Source organism: Chrysochloris asiatica, unplaced genomic scaffold (assembly GCF_000296735.1).
Source record: "Chrysochloris asiatica unplaced genomic scaffold, ChrAsi1.0 scaffold00077, whole genome shotgun sequence".
NCBI classification, from domain to species: domain Eukaryota; kingdom Metazoa; phylum Chordata; class Mammalia; order Afrosoricida; family Chrysochloridae; genus Chrysochloris; species Chrysochloris asiatica.
The window spans coordinates 5,301,185-5,327,597 of NW_006408595.1; the positions used below are offsets into that span (position 1 = coordinate 5,301,185).

Below are 26,413 nucleotides of genomic sequence, written 5' to 3' on the forward strand. Positions count from 1 at the left end.
TGTGCTGCTACCACTATGGTGATTGTTTTTCAACATAGGTTTGAGGAGACTGAAATTTTTTATATTTGACTTCAACACTAGCCACAAATAAAGATATTTGTGTGGTGGCAGCTGCTAGTTACAAGCTAGAAAGTCCTTGCTCCGGGCTTTCTCTCTCTTACATACAAAATGTGACCTGATAGAGAATTGACAGGAGGATGTTGGAATAAAGAAAAAGGGAGAAAATCTGTCCAGGTGCAGTGATAGGGTGTCAAATGCTGCCTACTCATCAGACTTAATACAAATTCTAAGTCTTTTGAGGTAACACTAGATGTCCCTGAGGTTAGATTCACATTGTGTGGAAATTTTTCTTCCCCATGAGACTGAAAAATGCTGAGAAGTACAGAAACCTTTAAAAGTCCTTTGCCCTTATAAACAATAATACAACATTAGAAATGTCTTGGTAGAAACATTACCTGTCACTATAATAATTCCATAGGGAAATGATAAATGGTAGAATATCATTGTATCACAAACCAGGAATGCTGGGTTTGAGAATGGAAAAACCTTTTATTTTCACAATAGCTTCTAAACTAGCAACAAAAGAGAAACTCACTAACAATAAATGAATAAAACACATACCCATATGTAAAACTACGTTATAGAAATTTCTACTTTAGATATTGTCTACACTGAATCCTATAGCTGCAGTACAACATCTCCTAAAGTATAATTTGCCTTTACCACCTATCCTGGTGTGGCGCTGTGGATTAATGTGCCAGACTGCAAAGCTGTTTGAACTGCAAGGTCAACAGTTCAAGGTCACCAGCCACTCCTAGGAAACCCCAGACAGGGTCGGTATGGGTCAGAACCAACTCGATGGCACTTCACAACAACACAACAACAACCACCTGTACTGCATGTAAAATTAGAAAAAAATACCAGCCTTGCATCTTTTCAGCTCATTATGGCATATGTAAAGAATGTAAGTGTAAATAATACAATATATAAACTCAAATGTCAGATATCACTAGCATCCTTTGGGGTTTTAATGAGAGCGTGTGTAGGTGTTGCCACATTTAATTCTACTATCAGCTGCTAGTGAGGGTCACAGGTATATAAGAAGCTCTAGGAATTGTTAGTTAAAATTACTTAACAGCTTTATTTTTTATCAGTGACACATTTAACATCATTATATTCAACAAATGAGGGGAAATATTTTAGGGAAGGATTGGGAGTCCTAGGACATGATACATGGTCATATTTTGTTTGTTCTAAGGAGCTCTGGTAGCGTAGAATTGGGCTGCGAACCTTAAGGTCAGCGGTTCGAAACTACCAGCCGCTCTGCGGGAGAAAGAGGAGGCTTTCTACTCCCGTAAAGATTTACACCCTCGGAAACCCTATACAGGGTCGCTATGGGTCGGAACCGACTCGATGGCACATAACAACAACAACAACAATGTTAAAGTTTGTACTGTCATTATTTATGTGGGAGAAATTACAATTATCTAGACAGACTCTTTCGAGTCCTGTTTTATAATGCCTTTTACCACCCTCCTTTCTTTAACACTAACCAACAATATTTAATTATGTAATCACAAGTAATAGCGAAAAAATTATATCTAGTAGTGAGTAAACTTAGAAATAAGGTGAATATGATCTAGAAACCGTCATGTAGACGACTGTATGATGAGCATTGGTGGAGAAACTCACTATTCACTGAGAAAGAGCATGTGCTTGCTGGAAGCATAGAGTAAAAATACTGATGAAAATCTTAGACTATTACAGTATGGATTACACTTCAATGTAAAGAAAACAAAACCCCTTACAACTGGACCAGTAAATAACATCATAATAAATGGAGAAGAGATACCTGTGATCAAAGACTTCATTTTGCTTGGCTCTACACTCCACATTCATGGAAGCAGCAGTTAAGAGATCAAATGACTGATTGCATTAGGCAAATCTGCTGCAAAAGAACTCATTGAAGTGTTAAAAAGCACAGATACCAGTTTGAGGACTAAGGTGCTCCTGACCCAAGCCATGGTATTGTCAATCACCTCATGTGTCCATGAACGTTGAACAATGAATAAGGAAGGCCATTTGAATTATGGTGTTGGAAAAGGATATAAAAAGTACCATGGATTATGAGAACAAGTTTGTGTTGGAATGAATACAGCCAGAGCACTCTTTAGAATCCATGATGGCAAGACTTCATCTCTTATACTTTGGACATGTTATCAGGAGGGACTAGTCCCTGGAAAAGGACATCATGCTGGTAGAGTGGAGGGACAGTGAAAAAGAGGAAAACCTCCAATGCAATGAATTGGCACAGTGGCAGCAGCAATGGGTTCAAAAGCAACAACAATTGTGATGATGGTATATAATAGATGATGTTGATGATAATAGATAGATAGATAGATAGATAGATAGATAGATAGATAGATAGATAGATAGATGCATACAAACTTAGATACATAGATATCAATCGATATGAGGAGACATCAACAAATTCATAGAAAAATGGAAATAAAAGAGAATTGATTTTTTTCTACAACCATTTTGAAGCCCCCTTGTATAGTTTTTGATATTATATTTATGTCTGGCAATTGGCCTGATCAGATTTTCTTGGGGGACTGTCATTTCTATTCTAAGGAGAATAAAGCTCACCTTAGAAAATAACTACTGGTTAAGAGCAGAAAAAACAATGTTAACATAATTTAAATGAGGAGTCCCTGGGTGGCACAAATCATTAAGCTCTCATCTACTAGCTGAAAGATTGGTGGTTCAAAAGGTTGGTGACTAGACCTGGTGATCTGCTTATGAAAGGCTGCATTCTTGAAAACCCTGCTCTGCACACGTGGTGTTACCATGAGCTTGAATTCTCTCAAAAACAACTAACAACTTAAATGAGGGCTAAAACATAGTATTTTGCTTCTGAGCAACTGGGTTTGGAGAGTTGGAACTATGGGGATCAAAGTACACGTATCCAGTATACCATTCCCTGGCATCCTATGAGAAATGGAGATGTATTCATAGTAATCTGGATCCCCCTGGGATTAAGGTTCCCCACCTTACAAATCGGGCTGTGCACCACAAGGTCAGCAGTTTGACGCTACCAGCAGTTCTACAAGAGAAAGATGAGGCATTCTGCTTCCGAAAAGATTTACAGCCTCAGAAACCCTGTGCAGGGTTGCTATGAGTCGGAACCAACTCCACGACACTTAACAACAACATCTACAGATACAAGGTCCTCTGCTCCAGTGCTAACATAATGTTAGTCCATTCCTGCAATTGGTTGATGCTTGACTTGCCATTATTACCATATTATTAAATTGCCTAAGGATTATGTTTTATTTCCATTTGCTTGAGGAAAGTTCAAACGAAAAAAAAAAAGTGATTTTACTTTCTGAACGCCAGGCCTCCAAAATGTTAAAGAACATTTAGGCATTCTGCTTACTCATTTGTTTGTGTATTATCACTTTTGTTAAGTGCTTTTAAGTGCCTTCTGATTCATAGCAACACTGTGTAGGGCTTCTAAGGAGAGCCTGGTGGGTTTAACCACCAACCTTGTGGTTATCAGTCCAGTGCTGATCCTACAGTGAGCATCTTAGAAGCGAATGAATTCTTTCCTTTATACACCTTTACCCCAGAGTTTCTCAAGTAAAAAAGATCTTTCATTAGTTCTCTTCCTTCAGTGTTGTTGTTGTTGTTGTTAGGTGCCATCCAGTCAGTACCAACCCATAGCAACCTTATGTACAGCAGAATGAAACACTGCCCGATCCTGGGCCAACCTCACTGTTGTTGCCACTCTTGAGCCCATTCATGCTGCCACTTGGCAATCCATCTCACTGGGGGTCTTCCTCTTTTTCTATGACTCTCCACCCTCCCAAACATGATATCCTTCTCCAGGGACTGGTCCCTCCTGACCATATGTCCGAAGTATGAGAGATGAAGTTTGGCCATCCTGGCCTCCAAAGAGCCATCATTTTTAAACTACTGATCCTTCTTCTTTGTTCCCATCATTTGCATTCCAATCACCGGTAATGATCAATACATCTTATTTGCATGTTTGATCAATTTCAAGTGGAAGAATTGGTCGAATTCTTCTATTTCATCCTCACTGGCTTTAGTGGTTGGTGCATAAATTTGAATAATAGTGGTATTAACTGGGCTTCCCTATGTTATTGTTGTTATGTGCTGTGGAGTCGGTTCCGACTCATAGCGACCCTGTACAGGGTTTCCGAGGCTGTAAATCTTTATGATGGGAGCAGAAAGCCTCATCTTTTTCCCGCGGAACAGCTGGTAGTTTCGAACTGCTGACCTTGCAGCCCGTAGCCCAATTCATAACCACTACACTTAACAACAACAACAACACTACCAGAGCTCCTATAGGCACATGGATAGTATCCTATCACAGACAGCATTATACCTCATGGCTGATCTGGATATGTTCTTTTTGACGATGAATGCAATACCATTCCTCTTCAATTTTTCATTACCAGCATAGTAAACCATGTGGTTGCCAGACTCAAAATGGCCAATACCAGTCCATTTCAGCTCACTAATGCCTAAGATATAAGTGTTTATGCATTCCATTTCATTTTTGATAATTTCTAATTTTCCTAGATTCATACTTCATACATTCCATGTTCCGATTATTAATGGATGTTTACAGCTGTTTCTCTTCATTTTGAGTTGTGCCCCATCAGCAAATAAAGGTCCCACAGGATTTTCTCTCACAGGCTTTACTGCATTTGCATCATCACGGTCAACTCTACTTTGAGGAGGCAGCTCTTCCCCAGTCACATTTTGAGTGCCTTCCAACCTGAGGGGCTCATTTTCTGGCACTATATCTGACAGTGTTTCTCTGCTATTCATAAGGTTTTCAGTGAATAAATATTCGAAAGTAATTTGTCACTCCTTCCTAGTTTGTCTTCGTCTGGAAGCTCATCTGAAACCTGTCCATCATGGGTGACCCTGCTGGTATTTAAAATACTGTTGGCATAGATTCCGGAATCACAGCAACTCACAAGCCATCACAGTATGACAAACTGAAAGATGAGTGGTGGTACTTCAGTGTAGTCTGTTTTATTTATCCCCAAGTGCAATTCATAGCCATATTCAAGCAACTTGTATTTTCTTTATGTCATTGCCAAATAAGCAGCCATGAGCAAATTGCTTGTATTTCTAAAATTATCATGGCTGTTAAAATTGCATTTTTACCAAGAAATATTATTTTATAAACAAGATTTTCAAGAACTGATGTTTTTTTAAATGATTAATTTTCTTTGTTCTCTCACCTTTGTTTTCTCAGCCAAAAAAGCAAGAAGAAGAAGAAGGTGCAACAGATACAGCAACATCTTCTTCCAACAACCACGAGAAGGACAGTGGAGTAGGGCGCACAGATGAGAGCTTGCGCAATGATGAGAGTTCAGAGCAGGAGAATGCTGCTGAGGACCCCAACAGCACTTCTTTGAAGAGCAAGAGGGACCTGGGGCAGAGCCAAGACACTCTAGGAAGCATTGAACTTCAGTGCAACGAGAGCTTCGTGTCTGGTGAATATGTGGACTCAGACTGCATTGGAAACCAAGATGAGGAATGTGAAAGATTCCGGCAACTCTTGGAGCTCAAATGCAAGATACGAAACCATGGAGAGTATGACCTATATTACTCGAGCAGCACAATTGAATGCAATCAAGGGGAGCAAGAGGGAGTAGAGCATGAGCTCCAGTTGCTCAATGAAGAGCTAAGAAATATTGAACTTGAATGCCAGAATATCATGCAGGCTCACCGGCTTCAGAAAGTGACAGACCAATATGGTGACATCTGGGCATTACATGATGGAGGATTCCGAAATTATAATACCAGTGTAGATATGCAAAGAGGAAAGCTAGATGACATCATTGAACACCCAGAAAAGTCTGACAAAGACAGCTCCAGTGCTTACAACACAGCAGAAAGCTGCCGCAGTACTCCACTCACTGTGGACCGGTCCCCTGACAGCTCCCTCCCCAGGATGATCCACCTCACCAATAAGAAAAATCTGAGAAGTACAATTGCAGCCAATCAATCGTTCTCTGGATTGAGTAGTAAAGAGTCATCTTCACCCCAAACCAGAATCACTGAACAAGGGGGTAGTGTTGAAGGTAAGGAGGTTTTGGAAAGCAACATGTTTCCTGAACAAGAAAAGACAGTCACTGAGCACATCCCTTACCTCTCCCCTTACCACAGCTCTTCATACAGGTATGCAAACATCCCAGCACATGCCCGGCATTATCAAAGCTACATGCAGCTAATTCAACAGAAATCTGCAGTGGAGTATGCTCAGAGTCAGCTCAGCTTAGTGAGCATGTGCAAAGAGTCTCAGAAGTGTTCAGAGCCCAAGATGGAATGGAAGGTAAAAATTAGGAGCGACGGGACACGATACATAACCAAGAGACCAGTGAGAGATCGAATTCTGAAGGAACGTGCCTTAAAGATCAAGGAGGAGCGGAGTGGCATGACAACAGATGATGATACCATGAGTGAGATGAAAATGGGGCGCTACTGGAGCAAAGAGGAGAGAAAGCAACACCTGGTTCGAGCCAAAGAGCAGCGTCGGCGCCGAGAGTTCATGATGCGAAGCCGCTTAGAGTGTCTCAAGGAGAGTCCTCAGAGTGGTAATGAGGGCAAGAAAGAGATCAACATCATTGAACTAAGTCACAAAAAGATGATGAAAAAAAGGAACAAGAAAATTTTGGACAACTGGATGACAATCCAAGAACTTATGACCCATGGGGCCAAGTCTCCCGATGGCACAAGAGTTCACAATGCCTTTCTGTCAGTCACAACTGTATGATTGTGTGTGTGCAACTGATTTTAAGAGGGTGCTACCACTTTGGGTAGGGTATGATTGCCTCGTTCAATGTGGCATTTTTATATATATTTTGTGACTCTTTATAGTTTAAATTTTTGTAAACAAAAATACCTGGTAATTTTTTCATTTGTTTTCATATACTGGTATCTTCTTTTTGGCTGAGATCTTCCTTTAACTTGTGATATATTCGTATTACTCATTTATAAAAAACAAAAACTAAAAAAAAAAGGAAACAAAACAATACAAAAACTTGAACAAAAATACTGAGGAGCCAATTAATTTCCTAATTAACGTATCTATTGTAAGTTAATATCTGGATTTACTTCTCTAGTTTGCTTATTTTCTACTTTAATAACAACTCAATGCCAAAACATTTCTATGCTTGCATCTTGGCATAATATGTATTAAATCAAATTTGTTTATACATCACCTGCCACATTTTGTTTTACACATAAAAACCACCTCTTCTTAACATGCCATTGTACATTTAACACATAAATGGCAGTTGTCTTCGTCTCAGTAAAGAGTAGGTAGACAGTCTTCCTGTGATATGTAGTGACATTTGTCATGTAGCTAGATAATCGTGGTAAATGTGATGATAAAAGAGAAATAAATTATTGATTATCCTTAAGAAAAGTGATCAAGGAGTGTTTTCTTTTCATTGTATACTGTGGTTAACAGATATAAATTAGTAACATTCACACAATATTTAGAAGACTCCTAATTGCAGGTTAAATTTTTCTATTCCTCGTTTTCTATACATTTTTCCCTGAAAAACTTCTTACAGATCCTTGCATCATATACACAAGGAGCTCTGGTAGCGTAGTGGTTACGAGTCGGGTGGCTAATCTCATGGTCAGCAGTTTGAAACCACCAGTGGTTCCACAGAAGAAAGATGAGACTTACTGTTCCAGTAAAGTTTTACAGCCTTGGAAACTCTGTACAGGGTCTGGAAACTCTGTACAGGGTCTATGTGACTCAGAACCGACTCCACAGCACATAACCACCACCATCATATATACACAACAAGATTCAATTTAATAATATGTGTAGAGCATCTAACAGAGTGCTATATGGTCCATAAGTTCCAACTAAACGTGCAGTAAACATTAATTCATGTTTCCCTTGCCAGTCACCCATGTAAAGTAAGGTAAAACTAAAAATAATAATAATAATAATAATAATAATTAAGGAAAGGATGGAGAGAGAGAGAGACAATGAGGTGTCCAGTATTTGGAGATTGTTGATTACAATGTGCTATATGCTGGCTAACTGGCCATTTGGGGATATATTTTTACAGAACCATTTAGTAATCATTTTCAGCAGTCAATTACAAATGCCTTATATGTCATTTTCGTAATAGGTGAGATGGCTAGATGTAAGATAGATTTTTTTAAAATCTAGTTTTTCATCATATCCATATATAATCATATCATACGTCAAATATGATGCTCTCCCAAGTGAACGTAGTCAGTCCCTTAGGCCAGATCAACAATGTGCATGTAAGCATAGGTTTGATCAAATTTTCTTTCAACCTACCAGGTTGTTTTAACATAATGAAAGCCCAACTTTTAACTATTTCTGAATCTATCTTCCTGTTTAAAAATCTACAGTGGCTCCTTATTAGCTCTTGAATCAGACCCCAACACCACAGCCTTATTTATATTCAAGGACTTCCACTAATTTGCCTGCTTTGTCTATTGCATTATTCTTTAGATCATCTCTGAGTTAGACTCAGCCCCTTAATCCCTTGCTCATTTGTACTTAAATCATATACTATTCTACTGTCTGGGGTTTCTGTGCCAAACCCTAAAATTCAGTTGCTATCAAACTGATTCCAAGTCATGGCAACTCATGTGCATCAGAGTAGCAAAGTGCTTCATAGTAATTTTCCGTGGATGAACTCAATAGAACACCATGTCTTTCTACTGAGACACTTCTGAGTGGACTAGGACCTCCCACCTGTCGGTTAGTAGCCAAGTGTGTTAACATTTGTGCCAGCCAGGGACTCCTATGGCATACTCCCTAAGAATGTATCTCCCTAAGAATGTAATCACATGCATATTTCTCCTGTCGAGTCTGTTTTGATGACACCCAGGTTTTCCACTTAATTTGGAACATTAAACTTTTTGACACAAGCAAAAGTTCACCTGTGATACTGTTTTACCTTGGAAAGTTAATTTTTTTTCTTACTGAATCATATATGTTGCAAGTTCATAGAGGAAGGTAGTTGTGTCTTCCTCTTTCTTTGTAAGTCTCTGGTATAATGCCATGTGGATAATAATGACTGTTAGTTGAGTTAAATTTTTCTAATAATTTATCTCTCTCCTCCATTTATTAGCCCTTTAGCTACTGTTTTCCTTATTTACTTTTCCAAGTTCTTATCTTTTGAAGGGCTATGACATAGATAGAAATAAACTAATCTTATTTACATAAAATGAAAAGCTAGACTCAAAGAATTTAATATAGTGATGGTAATAGCAAACTGTGGAGACAGAGTTTCATCATTTCTAATTGTAACCGTTGTCACTCCAATCTTAATTCTTGCTAATGGTTTTAAATAAAAATGCCTGTTGGTCTTAGGAGCTCAGTTCTTTTCTAACCAAACATCTGTGATTGCTATTTATGCTCCTGATACAACCTGGTTTAAATATTGAATTACTCCCATAGATAAACTTTATTTGAACCAACTTGTAGGTTTTCCAGAAGACACATGCACACAGTTCTCGGAACTATAGTATTTCCAAAGTTACCAATGTAGTTTTATTTTCATTTATAGGCAAGTGGGCTTGCCAATTTTTTTAAAGGTGTGATGTTGGTGTTTTTCATGTCTGTGTTTATACAGTTTCTACAATTGAAAAATGTCTTTTTCTTTCAAAAATATGGAAAGTGTTATGCTTTATCTTTCTACATAACATATCTTTGTGCTAACATGTTTTTTAAATAAATGAATAATAAATCTGTTGCTAAGCAGAGAAAAAAAATGATTTTATGTGGGATATTTCATTTCAGTTCAGAAAAACAATGTGACTGTAAAGAGAAAAAACTCTTACTAGTGCTTACCTTTGAAATTCCATATTCATTGATTTCTAATTCAAGATGTGGTAGAAATTGGTGTTAGCATATCAAAAGATACTTGTTGTTGTTGTTAGGTGCCATCGAGTCAGTACCGACTCATAGTGACCCTATGCACAACAGAATGAAACACTGCCCAATCCTGGGCCAACCTCACAATTGTTGCCATGCTTGAGCCCATTGATGCTGCCACTTTGCATAAGCATCTCTACGCTGGAGTGCAAGTTTCAGTGTCTCTTCTGACATCCACTTTGATCTTTTCCTTCTTTCTTGCCTTCTTAATGACTCTTTGCTTTCTTCCTGTATGATGTTCTTGCTGTCGTCCCATAACTCTTCTAGTCTTCAGTCTTTAGTGTTTAATGTATCAAATCTGTTCTTCAGATGATCTCTAAATTCAGGTGGGATACATCCAAGGTCATATTTTGGCTTAGGTGGACTTGTTTTCATTTTCTTCAGCTTTAGTTTGAATTTACATATGAGCAATTGATGGTCTGTTCCACAATCTGCCCCTGGCCTTGTTTTCACTGATGATATGGAGTTTCTCCATCATCTCTTTCAACAAATGTAGTCAATTTGATGTCTGTGTATTCTATCTAATGATGTCCATGTGTATAATAGTCTCTTATGCTGTCTAAAGAAGGTATTTGAAATGAACAAATCATTGATTTTGCAGAATTCTATCATGCTAGTCTCCAGCATTGTTTCTATCACCAAGTCCATATTTTCCAACTACTGATCCTTCATCTTTGTTCCCAACCTTTGCATTCTAATCACCAGTAATGATCAATTCATCTTGATTGCATGTTTGATCAATTTCAGATCGAAGAAGTTGGTAGAATTCTTCTATTTCATCCTCACTGTCTTTAGTGGTTGGTGCGTAAATTTGTATAATAGTGGTATTAACTTGTCTTCCCTGTAGGCACATGGATACTATCCTATCACAGACAGCGTTGTTCCACTCAGTCTTTCATGCATATCTTCAGAGTCTCCTTGGACTTTTCTTTTACCTGTCATTCACCAAGTACTGTTAATTTTTCTTCAAAATGTGCCGTGTTATCTTCAATACTCTTTAAATCATCTCTAAGTTAGCCTGCTTCATTTCTTCAACAGGGTTGTCTGGTCTCCCTTTTCAATCAATCCTGCACACCCCAGCAACATTTGTTCTCCTAAATATCACGTTCCTCACTGCCCTCAGAAACCTTCGGGGTCTTTTGCAGATAATTAGTATGCAAGGATTTCTATAAGATAATACCAACCTTTTTTTCCTTGGGATCTGACAAGGGACCTCCAACTCAGAGTTTAATAAACTTGTTCCTGAAATAGGTAAATAATTTGCTGTCACTGCAACCAATATACTTTACAGATCCATTAAATTCTAAATTTTCTGTCAATAAAATTGACCAAATTAATATGTTTGCTGGTTAATGCACATCTTCTAAAAAAAAAAAAAAGTAAAAAACTTAATTTTTTTTCAGTAAAATCTTCCCACTTATGTGAAGTTTTTGTTCTTTCTTTAGTCTTCTTTCATTATTTTCCAAAATGTACAACTTTGGAGGTATTATCAAATGATTCAAAAGTTAGATAAAGCAAAACATTCATTCCCTTTAAATAAATATTCACAATATGGTCTCAGCAGTTCAGCAAACAGTGACTACAGAAAACTATTGGTAAAAATAATTATCTAAGATAGGTCACTATTTCAGGAGCGTTTTGAGTTTTTGCTACTGTTTTCATTCAAATATGCTGTCGTTTCCAGCCTGAACAGAACCACTTTATACTGCTTCAGTTCTGTAAGGAGTCTTTTCTGTAGAATCTCATAAATGGGCAGCATCCTGCTAACTATTTTAGTGATGTTTTTGTGCTCATTGTGAATATCGCACTCTGCTTCTGCTTTAGTTGGATGCCCCATAGTTTTTCAAATATGCCATTCTTATTTCCAGCACCACTCTGCTCACAATGTTAGATAAATTTGTGTCTTTTCCCTTTTGCCATCCCTTCTTCAGTGTACATTTCAAATCATGCTGTCTTGCCAGGAAATTCCCCCTCACTGTTGCTAACAGCAGAACCCTAATAGATGGTATTGCTGTAACACTCATTTGGCTTTCCACTCAATGGTGTCTAATATTTTTTTTCCCCATAATGTGTCTGTCATGAGTATAGTATGCTGCACAGTTAGGACCCATTGTCACATATGTCCTCCTGGCATTTCTCCTGTTTTATCAAACAACAGCTGCTCAGGATTTCAGCTGCCATGCATTTTCAGTCAACAGTGTTGTACTGGAAAATGCCTTGCTCCTGGGCTTAGAGACCATCAATAAACTAGAGTCCTGCTTGTTACGAGGTTTGTAACTTCACCTTGTTACTGCTCAGCACCCCTGTATAGGGTTTCTGAGGAGCAGTTGGTGGGTTTGAACTGCCGGCCTTGTGATTTGCAGTCCAGTGCTTATCCTACAGCACCCAACTGAGAGTCCATGTTTATATATACACATATATATGTGTGACACTGTGGTTAATGTGCCAGACTGCAAAGCTGTTTCAACTGCAAGGTCGGCAGTTCAAGCTCACCAGCTGCTCCTCGGAAACCCTATACAGGATTGCTATGGGTCGGAACTGACTCAACGGCACTTCACAACAACAACAAATATATATATATATATATATATATATATATATATATATATATATATATATATATATATATATATATATATATGTACATTCTCAACCTATAAAGAAGACTACAATTATCTACACTTTGCTGAGCAATGACATGGATAAGTTACTTGGCTAAGAATACAAACCTACTAAAAGGCAGAGCTGGGAGACGATGACTAAGTAGTGGATATTAGTAAGTTAAAAACATGTAATTTTATTGACTAAGAAGCAGGACCGCAGTTTATTGATGGTTACTGAATGCAGGAGAAAGGATCTTCCAGGGCAACACCGTTGACTGGGATGTGTGATATTGCATGGCAGCTGAAACCCTCTGCAGGGTTGCTATGAGTCACAATTAACTTCACCATGGCACTTAATAACAACACACACACATATTTATATATGGAGTCCTGGTGGGGCATTGTGGGTTAATGCGCCAGACTGCAAAGCCGTTTGAACCGCAAGTTCGGCAGTTCAAGCGCACCATATATATACGTACACACATATATATGTTGTTTATATATACATATAAGAACAAGCCACCATAGTATTGAACTGTGTCTGTGAGCACTGTATGCTACTGCTAGTTTAGGGTTTATGTGTTTTTTGGTATGAATTAGTAGGTTATTTGGGGCGGTCTGGAAATGCTCAAAATTGTTTCCTATATAAATGAATGGCACTGTACCAAAAGGAGGGTTTGAACCACAAGGTTGGTGGTTCAAACTGACCAGCCAGTCACTCCTTGGAAGCCCTACACAGGGTCTCTATGAGTGGAAACTGACTCAATGGCACTCAACAACAACAATAACAACACACACACACACACACATATATATATAAATTAATTGTGGGAACATGGTATGGTGGCTCTAGATGTTAAGCAATGGACTGTGAATCACAAGATCAGCGGTTTGAGACCACCAATCACCCTGTGAGAGAAATATGAAGCTTTCTGCTTTCGCAAAGATTACACAAGGTTGCTATGAGTCAGTACCAATTCAACAGTACTTAATAACAACAATATAATTAATTATGTTGTTGTTGTTGTTATTAAGTGCCGTCGACTTGGTTCTGACTCATGGGAACAGTGTCTAGGGTTTCTTAGGAGTGGCTGGTGAGTTTGAACCATCAACTTTGTGATTCAAACTGACCTTGCGATCCAGTGCTTATCCTACAGCACCACACCAGGATTCCAATTCATGATACAGAGATATACCAGCTTTTCTAAAGTTCACTTTATGCTACTTTGATTTTATGAAAGACGTACTTTAGTACCTATCTTCAATAACCAAAAAAAAAAAAAAAAATCTAAAGAGCAGACTTTCAGGAGACTGTGTGTGTGTTTGTGTGCGTGTGTGTGTCCCTTCCAAAGTAGCAAGAGAAGTGTTGCCAAACTCCATCCCCAGGAAGCACTTCTATAGCTTCTCAGCTCAAGCCACCATAGTGTTGAACTGCGTCGGTGAGCATTATATGCTAGTGCTATTTTAGGGTTTATGTATTTTAGGGTTTATGTATTTTTTGTATGATTTCCTAGGATATTTGGGGCTGTCTGGAAATGCTCAAAATTGTTGCCCATATAAATGAATGGTAATTGCTTCTTCAATTTATGCCATTTCATCTTATGAAAGATCTCATAGGAACATTTGAAAATAGTAGAGGAAACTTGTACACATATACGAGAGCATGGTGGCTTCATATGGTAAGCACTGGACTGCAAACCACAAGGTCCACGGTTGGAGCCTGCCAGCCGAGAGAAAGATGAAGCTTTCTGCTCATGTGAAGATTTAAAGCCTTAGAGGCCTTATGCAGGGTCGGAACCAACTCAACGACACTTAACAATATAAAATCTGTTCCAGCTCATAGCGACACTGTGAACTGCTTGAAGCACCCTCGTATATGTGTGTGTTTATGTATGAACCACGGACCTTGCGATTCAAACCGACCTTTCAGTTCAGAACATTAATTTGCAGTGCCACACCAGGACTCTCTTTCTCTCTCTATATATGTATATATATATATATATACACACACACATAAGGAGCTCTGGTAGCATAGTAGTTACGAATCGGGCTGCTAACCTCAAGGTGGGCAGTCTGAAACTACCAGCTGTTCCGCGGGAGAAAGATGAGGCTTTCTGCTCCCGTAAAGATTTGCAGACTCGTAAACCCTGTGCAGGGTCATTATGAGTCAGAACCGACTCCACGGTACTTAACAACAACAACAACAATATATAGACATGGAGTACTGGTATGGAGTTGTGGGTTAATGCACCAGACTGCAAAGCCATTTAAACTGCAAAGTAGGCTATGCAAGCTCACCAGCTGCTCTTCAGAAACCCTATACAAGGTCACTATGGGTCAGAACCGACTTGACTGCACTTAACAACAACAACTATATGTATGTATATATACAGACATATAAGGGGAAAAGGGGAGTCCTGGTGTGGCACTGTGAGTTAATGCATTGGACTGCATGATCGCTTTGAACCTCAAGGTCAGCCGTTCAAATCAAAGGTAATAGTGATTTGTTCTGAGTCCCAAGTACTGCAAATGGTTAACGTGTTTGACTGTTAAGGGGAAGGCTGAAAATTAAATTCCATTCAATGGTGCCTTGATAGAAAGGCCTGGTGATTTATGTCCAAAAAATTCTGTCCTTGAAAACCCTATGAAACACAATTCTACTCTGACACACACAGGGTCTGAGTTGACTTGATGGTTGGTAAACAATTTGTTCATTTAAGCCCCATCAGCTCTGCTTCAAGACAAAGTCCCAGCCACTAAAACAGTTTTCTCTGTGTCTTCAAACATGTGCCTCTTTTTTCTCATTTAATTCTACTTTATCAGCCAATTTTTTGATTCCCTGCTACCAATGATGGGGAATTTGGAGGGGTATTTCCTTTTGGAATTAGTCCTTGTGTCTGTGATTGTTTCTCTAGTCCTTACCAATGCAGAAGTACATTCTACCTCAGTTATTCATGGTACTGCCTGCAATGCCCACGACTAGAAAGACAGCACAGGTGTAAGAAACTCTGAGGAGTCTACCTGCAGGAGTCTTAGGGATTCTTAAAGCTCTAATATTTTGACAGGAAACTTAGTATGATATAGTCCATCTTCAGATGTTTTTGAATATGAAGTGTAATAAAGTACAACATTTATTCAAGCTGACCTCTCTCATGGTGACAGAAATAGACTGGGTGGGTGAGACATTCTGAGAAGCAGTGTTTCCTCAAATGGTTCAAGAAACCAGCCCTATGTGCTATTCTCACTACGCTAGGCCACATGAGCACAGATGTTTATTTGTGTCCAGTGAACTCGGTGTGACTTTGTTTTTGGAACTTAATGTTAATAAGAAAATCAATACATTTTTAAATTTACTGTGTGACAAAGAGGACACAGAGAAACAGTAAAAGGAAAACAGTCAAGAAAAGGAAATGTGTGGAGAGCTTGTGATGTTCACGGTGCTAGGTGCTCTGCTACAGTCCCTAACACATTTCTTGTCTCGGGGAGATAAAATATGTGCATATGAAAGGAAATCTAACCATATAAAGCAGTCAATACAGAATGAAACAGCCAGCGAGGAGCACAGTAAGAGCTTCCTACAGGCTGTCACAACCTTTGGGAAGCTTACTCTGGCCTCACAGCATTGAGGAATCACTCACCAAAAAATATAACCAGACTAACAAAGTTGCTGCCATTGAGTTGATTCTGACTCACAGAGGTCCTAGAGGACAGGGTAGAACTGCTCCCTAGAGTTCTTGAGGCTGTAAATCTTTACAGAAGTAGACAGTCTTATCTTTCTCCCCCCCCCCAGAGTATTTGGTGGGTTTGAACTGCTGACCTTGCAGTTAGCAGCAAGGCAGTGACCTTCAATGTTTGAACCACTGTGCCACCAAAAAAGCAAGTTCCCATGATTTCCATGATCATGACCAAGTTACGTTCCTTCTTGGAACCTCCATTCCCTCACCTTTTTAATGAGGATGTCGGAATAAATGATTTGCAAAGGGGCCGTTCTACTTTCTAAAATTTATGAAATTGGCAATGATTATGAAATATTTTTTATTCCAAAATTGCCTCTTTTAGGCAGCCATCCTCCATTTTGTTATGGAACTATTGTAGACAAATTCATTACCAACAGTGAAGCAAATGAGAACATTTCAAAAAAGTCTTTGAAAATAAGAAAACAATTCATTTGTATAAAATAATGGATACCCCTTTTCTGTTACTCACCAGTGATGATATCACATACTTTCTTTCTAGACACCATCTGTTATGATGGTAAAAATTGTTGTTGTTGTTGTTAAGTGCTGTTGATGTGATTTCAACCCATAGTGACCCTTTATAGGGTTTCTGAGGAGCAGCTGGTGAGCTTGAACTGCCAACCTTGTGTTTCAGACTGACTTTGCAGTTCAGCTCATTAACCCACAGTGCCACACTTTCGAGTCTAGGAAAGCTTATGGGACAATCTACTTTGCCATGTAAGACTAATATGGGTTGAAAATAACTTGAAGGCACCTAACAACAACAACCCTCTGAAATATGGTAGTACTTGCAGTCTAGACTCACAACATCAGAGAATTGTGCTCTACAAGACAGAACTGGATCTCCTGACACTGAAAAAATTGTGGAGAAAGTGAAAAGAATGATCCAACAAAAGGATAATGTGGATGCTTGGTAATAATAACAGTGATAATAATAAAGGACACTGCCTTGCTAGCATGAAAAAGCTGTTGCTTAGCTCCTCAAGGGAGAGCCTCTGTAGTTAACCAGCAGACACATCAGTTTGTTTTTCCACACAAGGTTTGACTAGAATTTAAGTTGTACAAATCATTCATTTAAGTTGTTGTTAAGTGCCGTCGAGTTATTTCCAACTCATAGCCACTCTATCTGTATAGGGTTTCCGAGGGACAACTGGTGAGTTTGAACTGCTGACCCATTCATAGATGGGTAGAAAATGTATTCAAATATGGTGGGATGATAATGATCAAGTTTGGGTTTTAGAGAGATTAAGACTACGATGGAGTCCTGGTGTGGTGCTGAGAGATAAGAACAGCTGTGAGATAAGGTCAGCAGTTCAAACCCATCACTCTTTTGCTGAAGTCTTATACAGGATTGTTATGAGTTGGAACCAACTTGATGGCACTTGGTGGTGGTTGTGTGTCACGGAGTCGGTTCCAACTCATAGCGACCCTGTACAGGGTTTCCGAGGCTGTAACTTTTTACGGAAGCAGAATGCCTATCTTTCTCCCGCGGAGTAGCTGGTAGTTTCGAATTGCTGACCATGAGATTAGCAGCCCGATTCGTAACCACTACGCTACCAGAGCTCCTTTCACTAAACAACAGTAAAAGGTTATGGATTGGAGCATAAAGCTTTACTAAGAGGACAAGTTAGGAGGTTATTCCAATCAGCCAGAAGACAAGAGGTAAGGACCTGAACAAGAGACTGTTGGGACGCATAAAAGAGAGCAGAGCTGACATATGTTGACGAGGTTTGCCGCATTTGTTGTTGTTGTTGTTATGTGCAGTGGAGTCGGTTCTGACTCATAGCGACCCTGTACAGGGTTTCTGAGGCTGTAAATCTTACCGGAGCAGAAAGCCTCATCTTTCTCCCACAGAACAGCTGGTAGTTTCAAACTGCTGACCTTGCAGTTCGCAGCCCGATTCGTAACCACTATGCTACCAGAGCTCCTTCAGATAAAAATGGAGGACACTAGTTAAATTTTTATTTCATATTAACAGTGGATTTCTTAATATAAGTATTTATTGGGGACATACTTCTATTTAAATGATTTATTTTGATCTGAAATTAGGATTTAATTGTTGTTAAGTGCCGTTGAGTCAGTTCTGACTCATATGACCCTGTATAGGGTTTCTGAAGAGCAGCTGGTGAGATTGACCTGCTGACCTTGCAATTCAAACCACCTTGAAGTCCAGCACATCAACCCAGAGTGCCATACCAGGACACTAGGATTTAATTAGACATCTGTGTTCTATCTGGCAACCATCTTCATGGGAATGGCTGGGTATAAAATGGGAGATAAGCCAAGAGAGGAAGGAATTGAGGATGCCAACCAAGCTTCTGCTGGGAGAACCAAGTTATGATACAACAGAATAGACCACGAGAACAATGTTCTGGAACAAAAGAGAAACAATTCTGGGTTAGATACATTGATTCTGAGGTGCCAATAGGACAATCCATATAGAGACATCTAAGTGCCGTAGACTCAGGTCTGACTCATAGTGACCTGGAATACGATTTCTAAGGCTGTAAATTTTTGCAGGAGCAGAAAGCATCATCTTTCTCCCACAGAGGCTTGTGGGCTTGAACCACCAACATTGTGGTTAACATTCCAGTGTTTAACCTACAGAACCATAGTGTTCCCACAGACATTTAATAAACAGTCGAAAATAGGAATATAGAAATTTGAATAGGGATTGGAGAATAGAAGAATGTACATGGGGTAGGACGGAGCACTAAGAGCAACATCCACTGGTTTCCTCAATTTCAATTAGCCTTCCCTGGACTCCTGATGTGGCACTGTAAGATAAGCACAGGACTGCAAACTACAAAGTTGGCTGTTCAAACCTACCAGCTGCTCCTTGGAAACCCTATACAGGGTCTCTATAGGTTGGAACAAACTGGAAGGCATTTAACAACAACAAAACTGTCACAAAGTTCTGAATACCAAGAGAGAATAACAAAGAACCTGCTTAGTGACAAGGAGTTGAAGAGGACCAGAGTAAAGTCTCAAATTTCCATTGTCTTTCTTCCTTCTGGGCTTGCCCTGATTATGGGGAAACTGATTTGCAAGTTTCACAGCTCTGTTTAGTTAAGAGTGGTAAGGCACCAATATTGAGTATCCCCTTTCCGCATCTTTATGGGTCCTCTGGAACCAGTTTCAGGTCTACAGGATGGATTTTAGAAACATTCCAAGCAGCATCTAGGGAAGTAACCAATAGCCATATGCATATGTTTGTTTGTTTGTTTGTTTTTAACAAAACATAGGCATATTTAGCTCTCACTCAATTCACAATAAAAACTTAAAAAAATACATATTTAAACTTTAAGTTGTTACTGTTTTTAGGTGTCATCACATTCCAACTCACAGTGAACACTGTCTCGTCCTATACCATCTTCATAATCATTGCTATGTCTGAATTCATTGTTGCTATAAATGTTGTTGTTGTTAAGTGCCATCAAGTTGTTCTGACTCACACAATTCTATATAGGGTTTCCGAGGAGTGACAGGTGAGTTTGATCCACCAAACTTGTGATCCAAGTCAACCTTGCAGTCCAGTGTTTATCCTATATTCAAACTAAATATTATGAAAAATAAAAGTTTAGTTTTCAGAGATTTATGAAATTCTAAATTTCAGTTGAGAGACTGCGAACTTTTTTACACAAATGATAGCATAACTAAACAATTTCTTTGACTTAAAATTGTGTTTTTTGTTTTTTGTGGTTGTTAAGTACCATCAAGTCAGTTCCAACCTGTATCGACCCTGTATAGAGTTTCCTAAGAGCAGCTGGTGAGCTTGAATCACCGACCTTGCATTTCAAAATGGCTTTGCAGTCTAGTGCATTCACCCACAGCACCATGCCAGGACTCCATATCTTGTATATCACTCCATAAATCCATAAAGAGTTTCCTTTTTCATTTGTCCTGTGTTTTAAAGGATTTAGCATCTCATTGAATTAATATACTACAAAGGCATTAATCCAGAACTCAGCAATGTATATCTTTGGAGTCCTGGTGTGGTGCTATAGCTTAATGCACCAGACTGCAAAGCAGTTTGAACTGCAAAGTTGTTGGTTCAATCTCACCAGATGCTCCTTGGAAACCCTATACAGGGTCACTATGGGTCAGAACTGACTCAACAGTACTTAACAACAGCAACAATAATCATTAATTGTTGTGATTAGTGCCTCAAATTAATAATTTTACAAATATATTATTTCATGAATGATTGAGTATATCTTAGATATGCATCTAGAAGTGGAATTTCAGCTACAAAGGACTTGTGCATTTGAGACTTTCATGGTTGCTATGATAAATATTACAGGGATGGTGGTGATTCAGTAGGAGAATTTGCTGCTCCCAAGTGGAAGACCTGGGTTCAATTTATAGCCAATAAACTTCAGATACAGCCAATACCCATTTGTCAGTGGAAGCTTGTGTGTTGCTAAAATGCCAAGCAGGTTTTGGCAGAGTTCCTAGATGAAGGTGAACTATGAAGAAAGGCCTAGTAATCAATCTCCAAAAATTAGTCAATGTAGCACAATCATCCCATGTCCAATCAAACATGGGGGTAGCACAGGACCAGGAAGCATTTCTTTTAGTTACACGTAGGGTCATTGTTGCTGACATCAGATGATTCTTGGCTGAGAACAGAGAATACCAGAAAGAAGTTTATTTGTGCCTTATTGACTATGCAAAAGCTTTTGACTGAGTGGATCATGACAAGCTATGGACATTATGAAGAATGAGTATTCCAAAACACTTAATTATGCTTATGGACCAAGAGGCAGCTGTTAGACAAGAACAAAGGGATACTGAATATTGAAATTGAGGAGAGATGTGTTCCTTTTATATGCTTTACCATATTTATTCAATTGGTATGCCGAGCAAATAATCTGAGTAACTGCATTATATAAAGAAGAACGCTGCATCAGGATTGAAGGAGGACTCATTAAAACATAGACTATGTAGATGATACAAACTTGCTTGTTGGAAGCTAAGAGGACTTAAAATACTGATGAAGATCAAAGACCACAACCTTTAGTATGGATTGCACCTCAATGTAAAGGAAACAAAAATCCTCATGACAGGACTAATAAATAACATCAAGATAAATGGAGAAAAAACTGACTTCATTTTTCTTAGATTCACAATCAGCACTCATGAGAGCAGGAGTCAAGAAATCAAACTAGGAAAATTTGCTGTGCAAAACCTCTTCAAACTGTTCAAGAGCAAAGTGATCAGTTTGAGGACTAACATGTGCCTGACCCAAGCCATGGCGATTTTAATAGCCTTATATACATGTGAAAGTTGGATAATGAGTAACAAAGACTATAGAAGAATTGATGCGTTTAAATTATATTAGTAACTAATACTAAAGTACCATGGACTTCCCGGAAAATAAACAAATCTGTGTTGGGAGAAGTTCAGCCAGAACGCTCCAGATAAGCCAGGATGGCACGGTTTCAACCCTCATACTTTGACTGTGTTATCAGGAAGGAAGACATTATGTTTGGTAAAATGGAGAATCAGCATAAAAGAGGGTGACCCCCAATGAAATGGATGTTATAGTGGTAGCAGCAATATATTCAAGAGTAAGAGCAATTTTGAGGCTGGCAAAAGACCAGGCAGAGGTTCCTTCTGTTGGACACAATAAGGTTGTTATGAGTTGCAGCTGACCTCATGGCACCTAACAACCTAATAACAACAACAGTGTCTTAGAGAGCAAATAAGGGGCTTTGAATCTCCAACTTAACTGGCTTCAACACAAACCTGCTTGGAATTCCTCCCTCTGCCTCCGGCAACATATCTGAACAAAGCTACATCTTCTGTATGGAGCCAGGTCTCATTGAATGGGTTCCTGAATGTCTAGTGTACTTCCTATGGTGGCCATGACTCCACTATTTGTAATTTCTAGATTGTCTCACTCTCAGTTTTCCCTTTACTCTTTATACATTTCCTGCATCAAATTCTTTATTTACAACAGTTTATAATCTCCTGCTTTAGAGTCTTGTCAATACTGTTCTTGGTCAGTAAACAGACTCTCAAAAGGGATTCTAGAATAGAGCAACACCCCTGTTTGTGTATTAAGCCATTCCTGATCTCCTCAAGGATGTAACCTGAGACCTCAGCAATGTGGACGTGTGATTTATTACTTGTGTTTGATTACAATTAAGTAAGTACCTGTTGAAGGTAATATTTTAGAAACCCAAATAGTTGCTAAGCGTCTACACTTGAACAGTGTGGAAGTCAGGATGAATGGTGAGATGGTTACTTTTGATAGCACAAGAGAATTTATAGGGAAAAATTAAATGTTAGGAAAATATGCCTGTATTTTTCATAGAAACCCGACTACGGGACATCAGAGGTTATCACTGGCAATCTTATAAAACATCCATCCTGGACAAATTAAACTTTAAAATGACTGAGACACCCATATTTTCCTTCTAAGAAGTTAATTTTCATAGATCATTACCTAATACCATAAAATCCTGCATTCTCCAACTTAGCTGATTGGATCAGAGGATTGGTATCTAACTCCAGTTATCCAAATGTTAGTCACATGGCCTGAAATACAAACACTATCTAAACAAGGATAATAATCTACTACATCAAAAAAAATTTCATGCATTCGAAATAGAGCTTTGGAAAGATTATCAGTTAGTTATTAGCTGATACTTCAGACAAAAGACATTCATAAACAGAAAGAGACTCCAAAATGTCTCTGTGATCAGTGGATAACTGCAGACAAGTTCTCTCAGTTATGCAATTATCTTAGCTTCCCAGGGGACCTTCATAATAAAGGTAAAAAGCAGTGGTTTCCAAGGGGATCTGCTAAACCTGTAAAATTCAAAGCAGAGAGTTTCGATCAGAATGACACTACAAATGTTTTTGCAGAACCCCAAAGCGGTAATTTTGACAGGGTGTCCTGGTAGGGTGCTATAGGATAAGCACTCAACCACAAGGTTAGTTTTTGAACTGCAAGGTTGGTAATTGAAATTCACCAGCCATTCCTTGGAAACCCTATACAGGGTCACTATAGGTCGGAACCAACTCGAAGGCACTTAACAACAAGAACAGTCTTGATGCAGTTCTCGAAGGGCACAGGATCATCACAGGTATTGTTGTTGTGAAGTGCCATTGAACCAAATCTGTCTCTTATTTATTTTTTATAGGGTTTATGAGGAATGGCTGTGGGTTTGAAGCACTGGCCTTCCAGATAGCAGTACAATGCTTGTCCTACAACGCAACCATTGAAAACTGCGTGAGAAAATAACAAGTAAAGTTGTGCAGAATTGAGAATTCAGAAGTAAATTCATCTACTTAGAGTCAGTTGATCTTCAACAAAGGGTATTGGCAAAACTGGAATTACATTTGTGAAAGAATGAAACAAGACCCATATCTCATACTGTATACAAAAACAAACTCAACATGGATTTAAAATCTAAACATAAAACCTAGAGCTATAAAGATCATTCATGAATAAATACAGACAAACTTAGGGGCTCTAATGCATGGCATAAATATACTGCCAAACATAACTAAAACCACATAAACTATAGAAAACAAATAGATGACTGGGACCACCTAAAAAAAAAGACAAGTATATGTATCAAACGAGTAAAAAGAGAGCCCACAGACTGGGATTTTTTTTTTTTTTTTTTGCAATGGTATACCAGACAAGGGACAAATCTCTAACATTTATAGAAACTACAACACCTCTACAATAAAACAACAAACAACCCAATTAAAAATGGGTAAAGGACATGAAAAGACACTTCACCAAGGAAGACATTAAGGAAACCAAAAATATATAAAAAAATGTTCACAATCATTAGCCATTGGAGAGAAGCAAATCAAAATGACAATGAATTATTATCTCACCCCAGTATTAATAGCAAAGTTCTAAAAAACAGAACAACATATGCTGGCAAGAATGTGGACAGACTTTGTTGTTGTTGTTAGGTTGTTATTAGAGCCAACTTCACTACTGTTGCCAAGCTTCAGTCCATTGATGCTGCCATGTGGCCAAACCATCTCATTGGGGGTCTTCCTCTTTTTCTCTGACCTTCCACCTTACCAAATCTGATATCCTTCTCCAGCGACTGCTCCCTCCTGACAATAAGACTGAAGAGATGAAGTTTGGCCATGTTGGCTTCTAAAGAGCACTCTGGCTGCGCTTCTTCTAAAGCAGATCTATTGGTTCTTTTGGCAGCCCATGGCACTACTAGGACCCTCTTAAATTGCTGGTGGAATTGTAAAATGGTTCAATCACTGTGGTAAACAGTATGGTCCTTCCTTAAAAAGTTGGAAACAGAAATACCATATGACCCAGCAATCCCAATACTTGGAATATTTGCTGTTGTTGTTGAGTGCCATCAAGTTGGTTCTGACCCATAGTGACCTTGTATAGGGTTTCCAAGGAGCAGCTGATGAGCTTCAACTGCTGACCTTGAAGTTCAAATCAACTTCACAGTCCAGCGAATTAACCCACAGTGCCACTAAGAGCCAAGCCATGAGTAGATATAGAAACAGGAATGTCCATCACAGCATTAGTCATAATAGCCAAAAGACAGAGTCAGTATAAATGCCCTTCAATGAAAGAATGGATAAACAAACTTTGGCACAATGAGATATTATGCAATACTGAAGAATAATGATGAGTCTGTGAAACATCTCATAACATGGATGAACCTGGAGGACATTATACTGTGTGGAACTAGTCAGTCACAAAAGGACAGATATTGTATGAGACCACTATTGTAAAAACTCAAGAAAATGCGTTCATGCTAAAAGAAATATACTTTGGCCATTACTAGGATTGGAGAGAAGGGAATTTAATTCACTGAATAGAGAATGCTGTTGTTGTTACGTGCTGTCAAGTCGATTCTGACCCATAGTGACCCTGTACAGGGTTTCTGAGGAGCAGCTGGTGAACTTGAACTGCTGACCTTGCAGCTCAAATGGCTTTGCTGTCTGGCACATTAACCTACAGCACCACACCAGGACTCCATTCCAGATAGAGAATAGATGCACGTTAACTCAGGTGACAAGGACAGCAATATAAAAGAAGAGGGAGGTTGGCAGAAGAATAGTGAAGACACAGTGAGATTTATCAAATTAAAGGAGATAGAAGTTGTTACTATTGCTGTTGTTGTTAGGTGCTATTGAGTCAGTACCAAGTCATAGTAACCTTATGCACAGCAAAATGAAACACTGTCCAGTCCTGCTCCAGTTTCACAATCATTGCTACACTTGAGTCAATTGTTGCAACGGTGCCAGTCCATCTCATTGGGGATCTTCCTCATTTTTGCTAATCCTGCAGTTTACCAAGCGTGATGTCCTTCTACAGGGACAGTCCCTCCTGATAATATGTCCAAAGTATGAGAGATGAAGTCTGGCCATCCTGGCTTCTAAGGAGTATTCTAGTTGTACTTGTTTCAACACAGGTTTGTTTCTTCTGGCAGTCCATGGTACTTTTAGTTTTCTTCCCCAACACCATAACTCAAATCCATCAATTTTTCTACCATCTTCCTTATTCATTGTCCAACTTTTACATGCATACGAGGTTATTGAAAACGTTATGATTTGAGTAGGGTGTGCCATAATCCTCAAACTGACATATATGCTCTTCAGCATTTTAAAGAGATCTTGTACAACAGAATTGTCTAATGAAATTTCTTGGCTACTGCATCCATGATTCTTGATGGTTGATCCAAGGAAAACGAAGTCTTTGATAACTTGTCTTTTCTCCATTTATCTGGATATTATTTACTGATCCAGTGTTGAGGACTTTTGTTTTCTTTACATTGAAGTGCAACCTATATCGAAAGCTGTGGTCTTTGATCATCATCAAGTATTTTAAGCCCTCTTCACTTTCAACAAGCGGGGTGTGTCATCTGCATATTGCAGGTTGTTAGTCTTCCTCCAATTCTGATCATGTTCTTCTTCATATAATCCAGTTTCTTGGATTATTTGCTCAGCATATAGATTGAATAAATATGGTGAAAGAATACAAACCTGGCACACACATTGCCTAATTTTAAACCATTAAGTGTCCCCTTGTTCTGTTCGAATGACTGCCTCTTGGTCTACGTACATGTTCCTCA

At 38.8% G+C, this 26,413-nt stretch overlaps 1 protein-coding gene across 2 annotated transcripts in view; it reads left to right on the forward strand.

Annotated features, from left to right (window-relative positions):
- Positions 1–7,258, forward strand: part of PDZRN4 (PDZ domain containing ring finger 4) — a 551,428-nt gene extending 544,170 nt beyond the window's left edge. Inside the window, exon 10 of one of the 2 annotated variants that reach the window (XM_006865304.1) lies at positions 5,297–7,036. In XM_006865304.1, coding sequence (XP_006865366.1) covers positions 5,297–6,820 — 1,524 coding nt within the window. In that variant the 3' untranslated portion in view covers positions 6,821–7,036. Of the gene's footprint in view, positions 1–5,296 lie in introns of both variants that reach the window. The other variant, XM_006865305.1, reaches the window with a different exon arrangement.
- Positions 7,259–26,413: the final 19,155 nt, after the last annotated feature.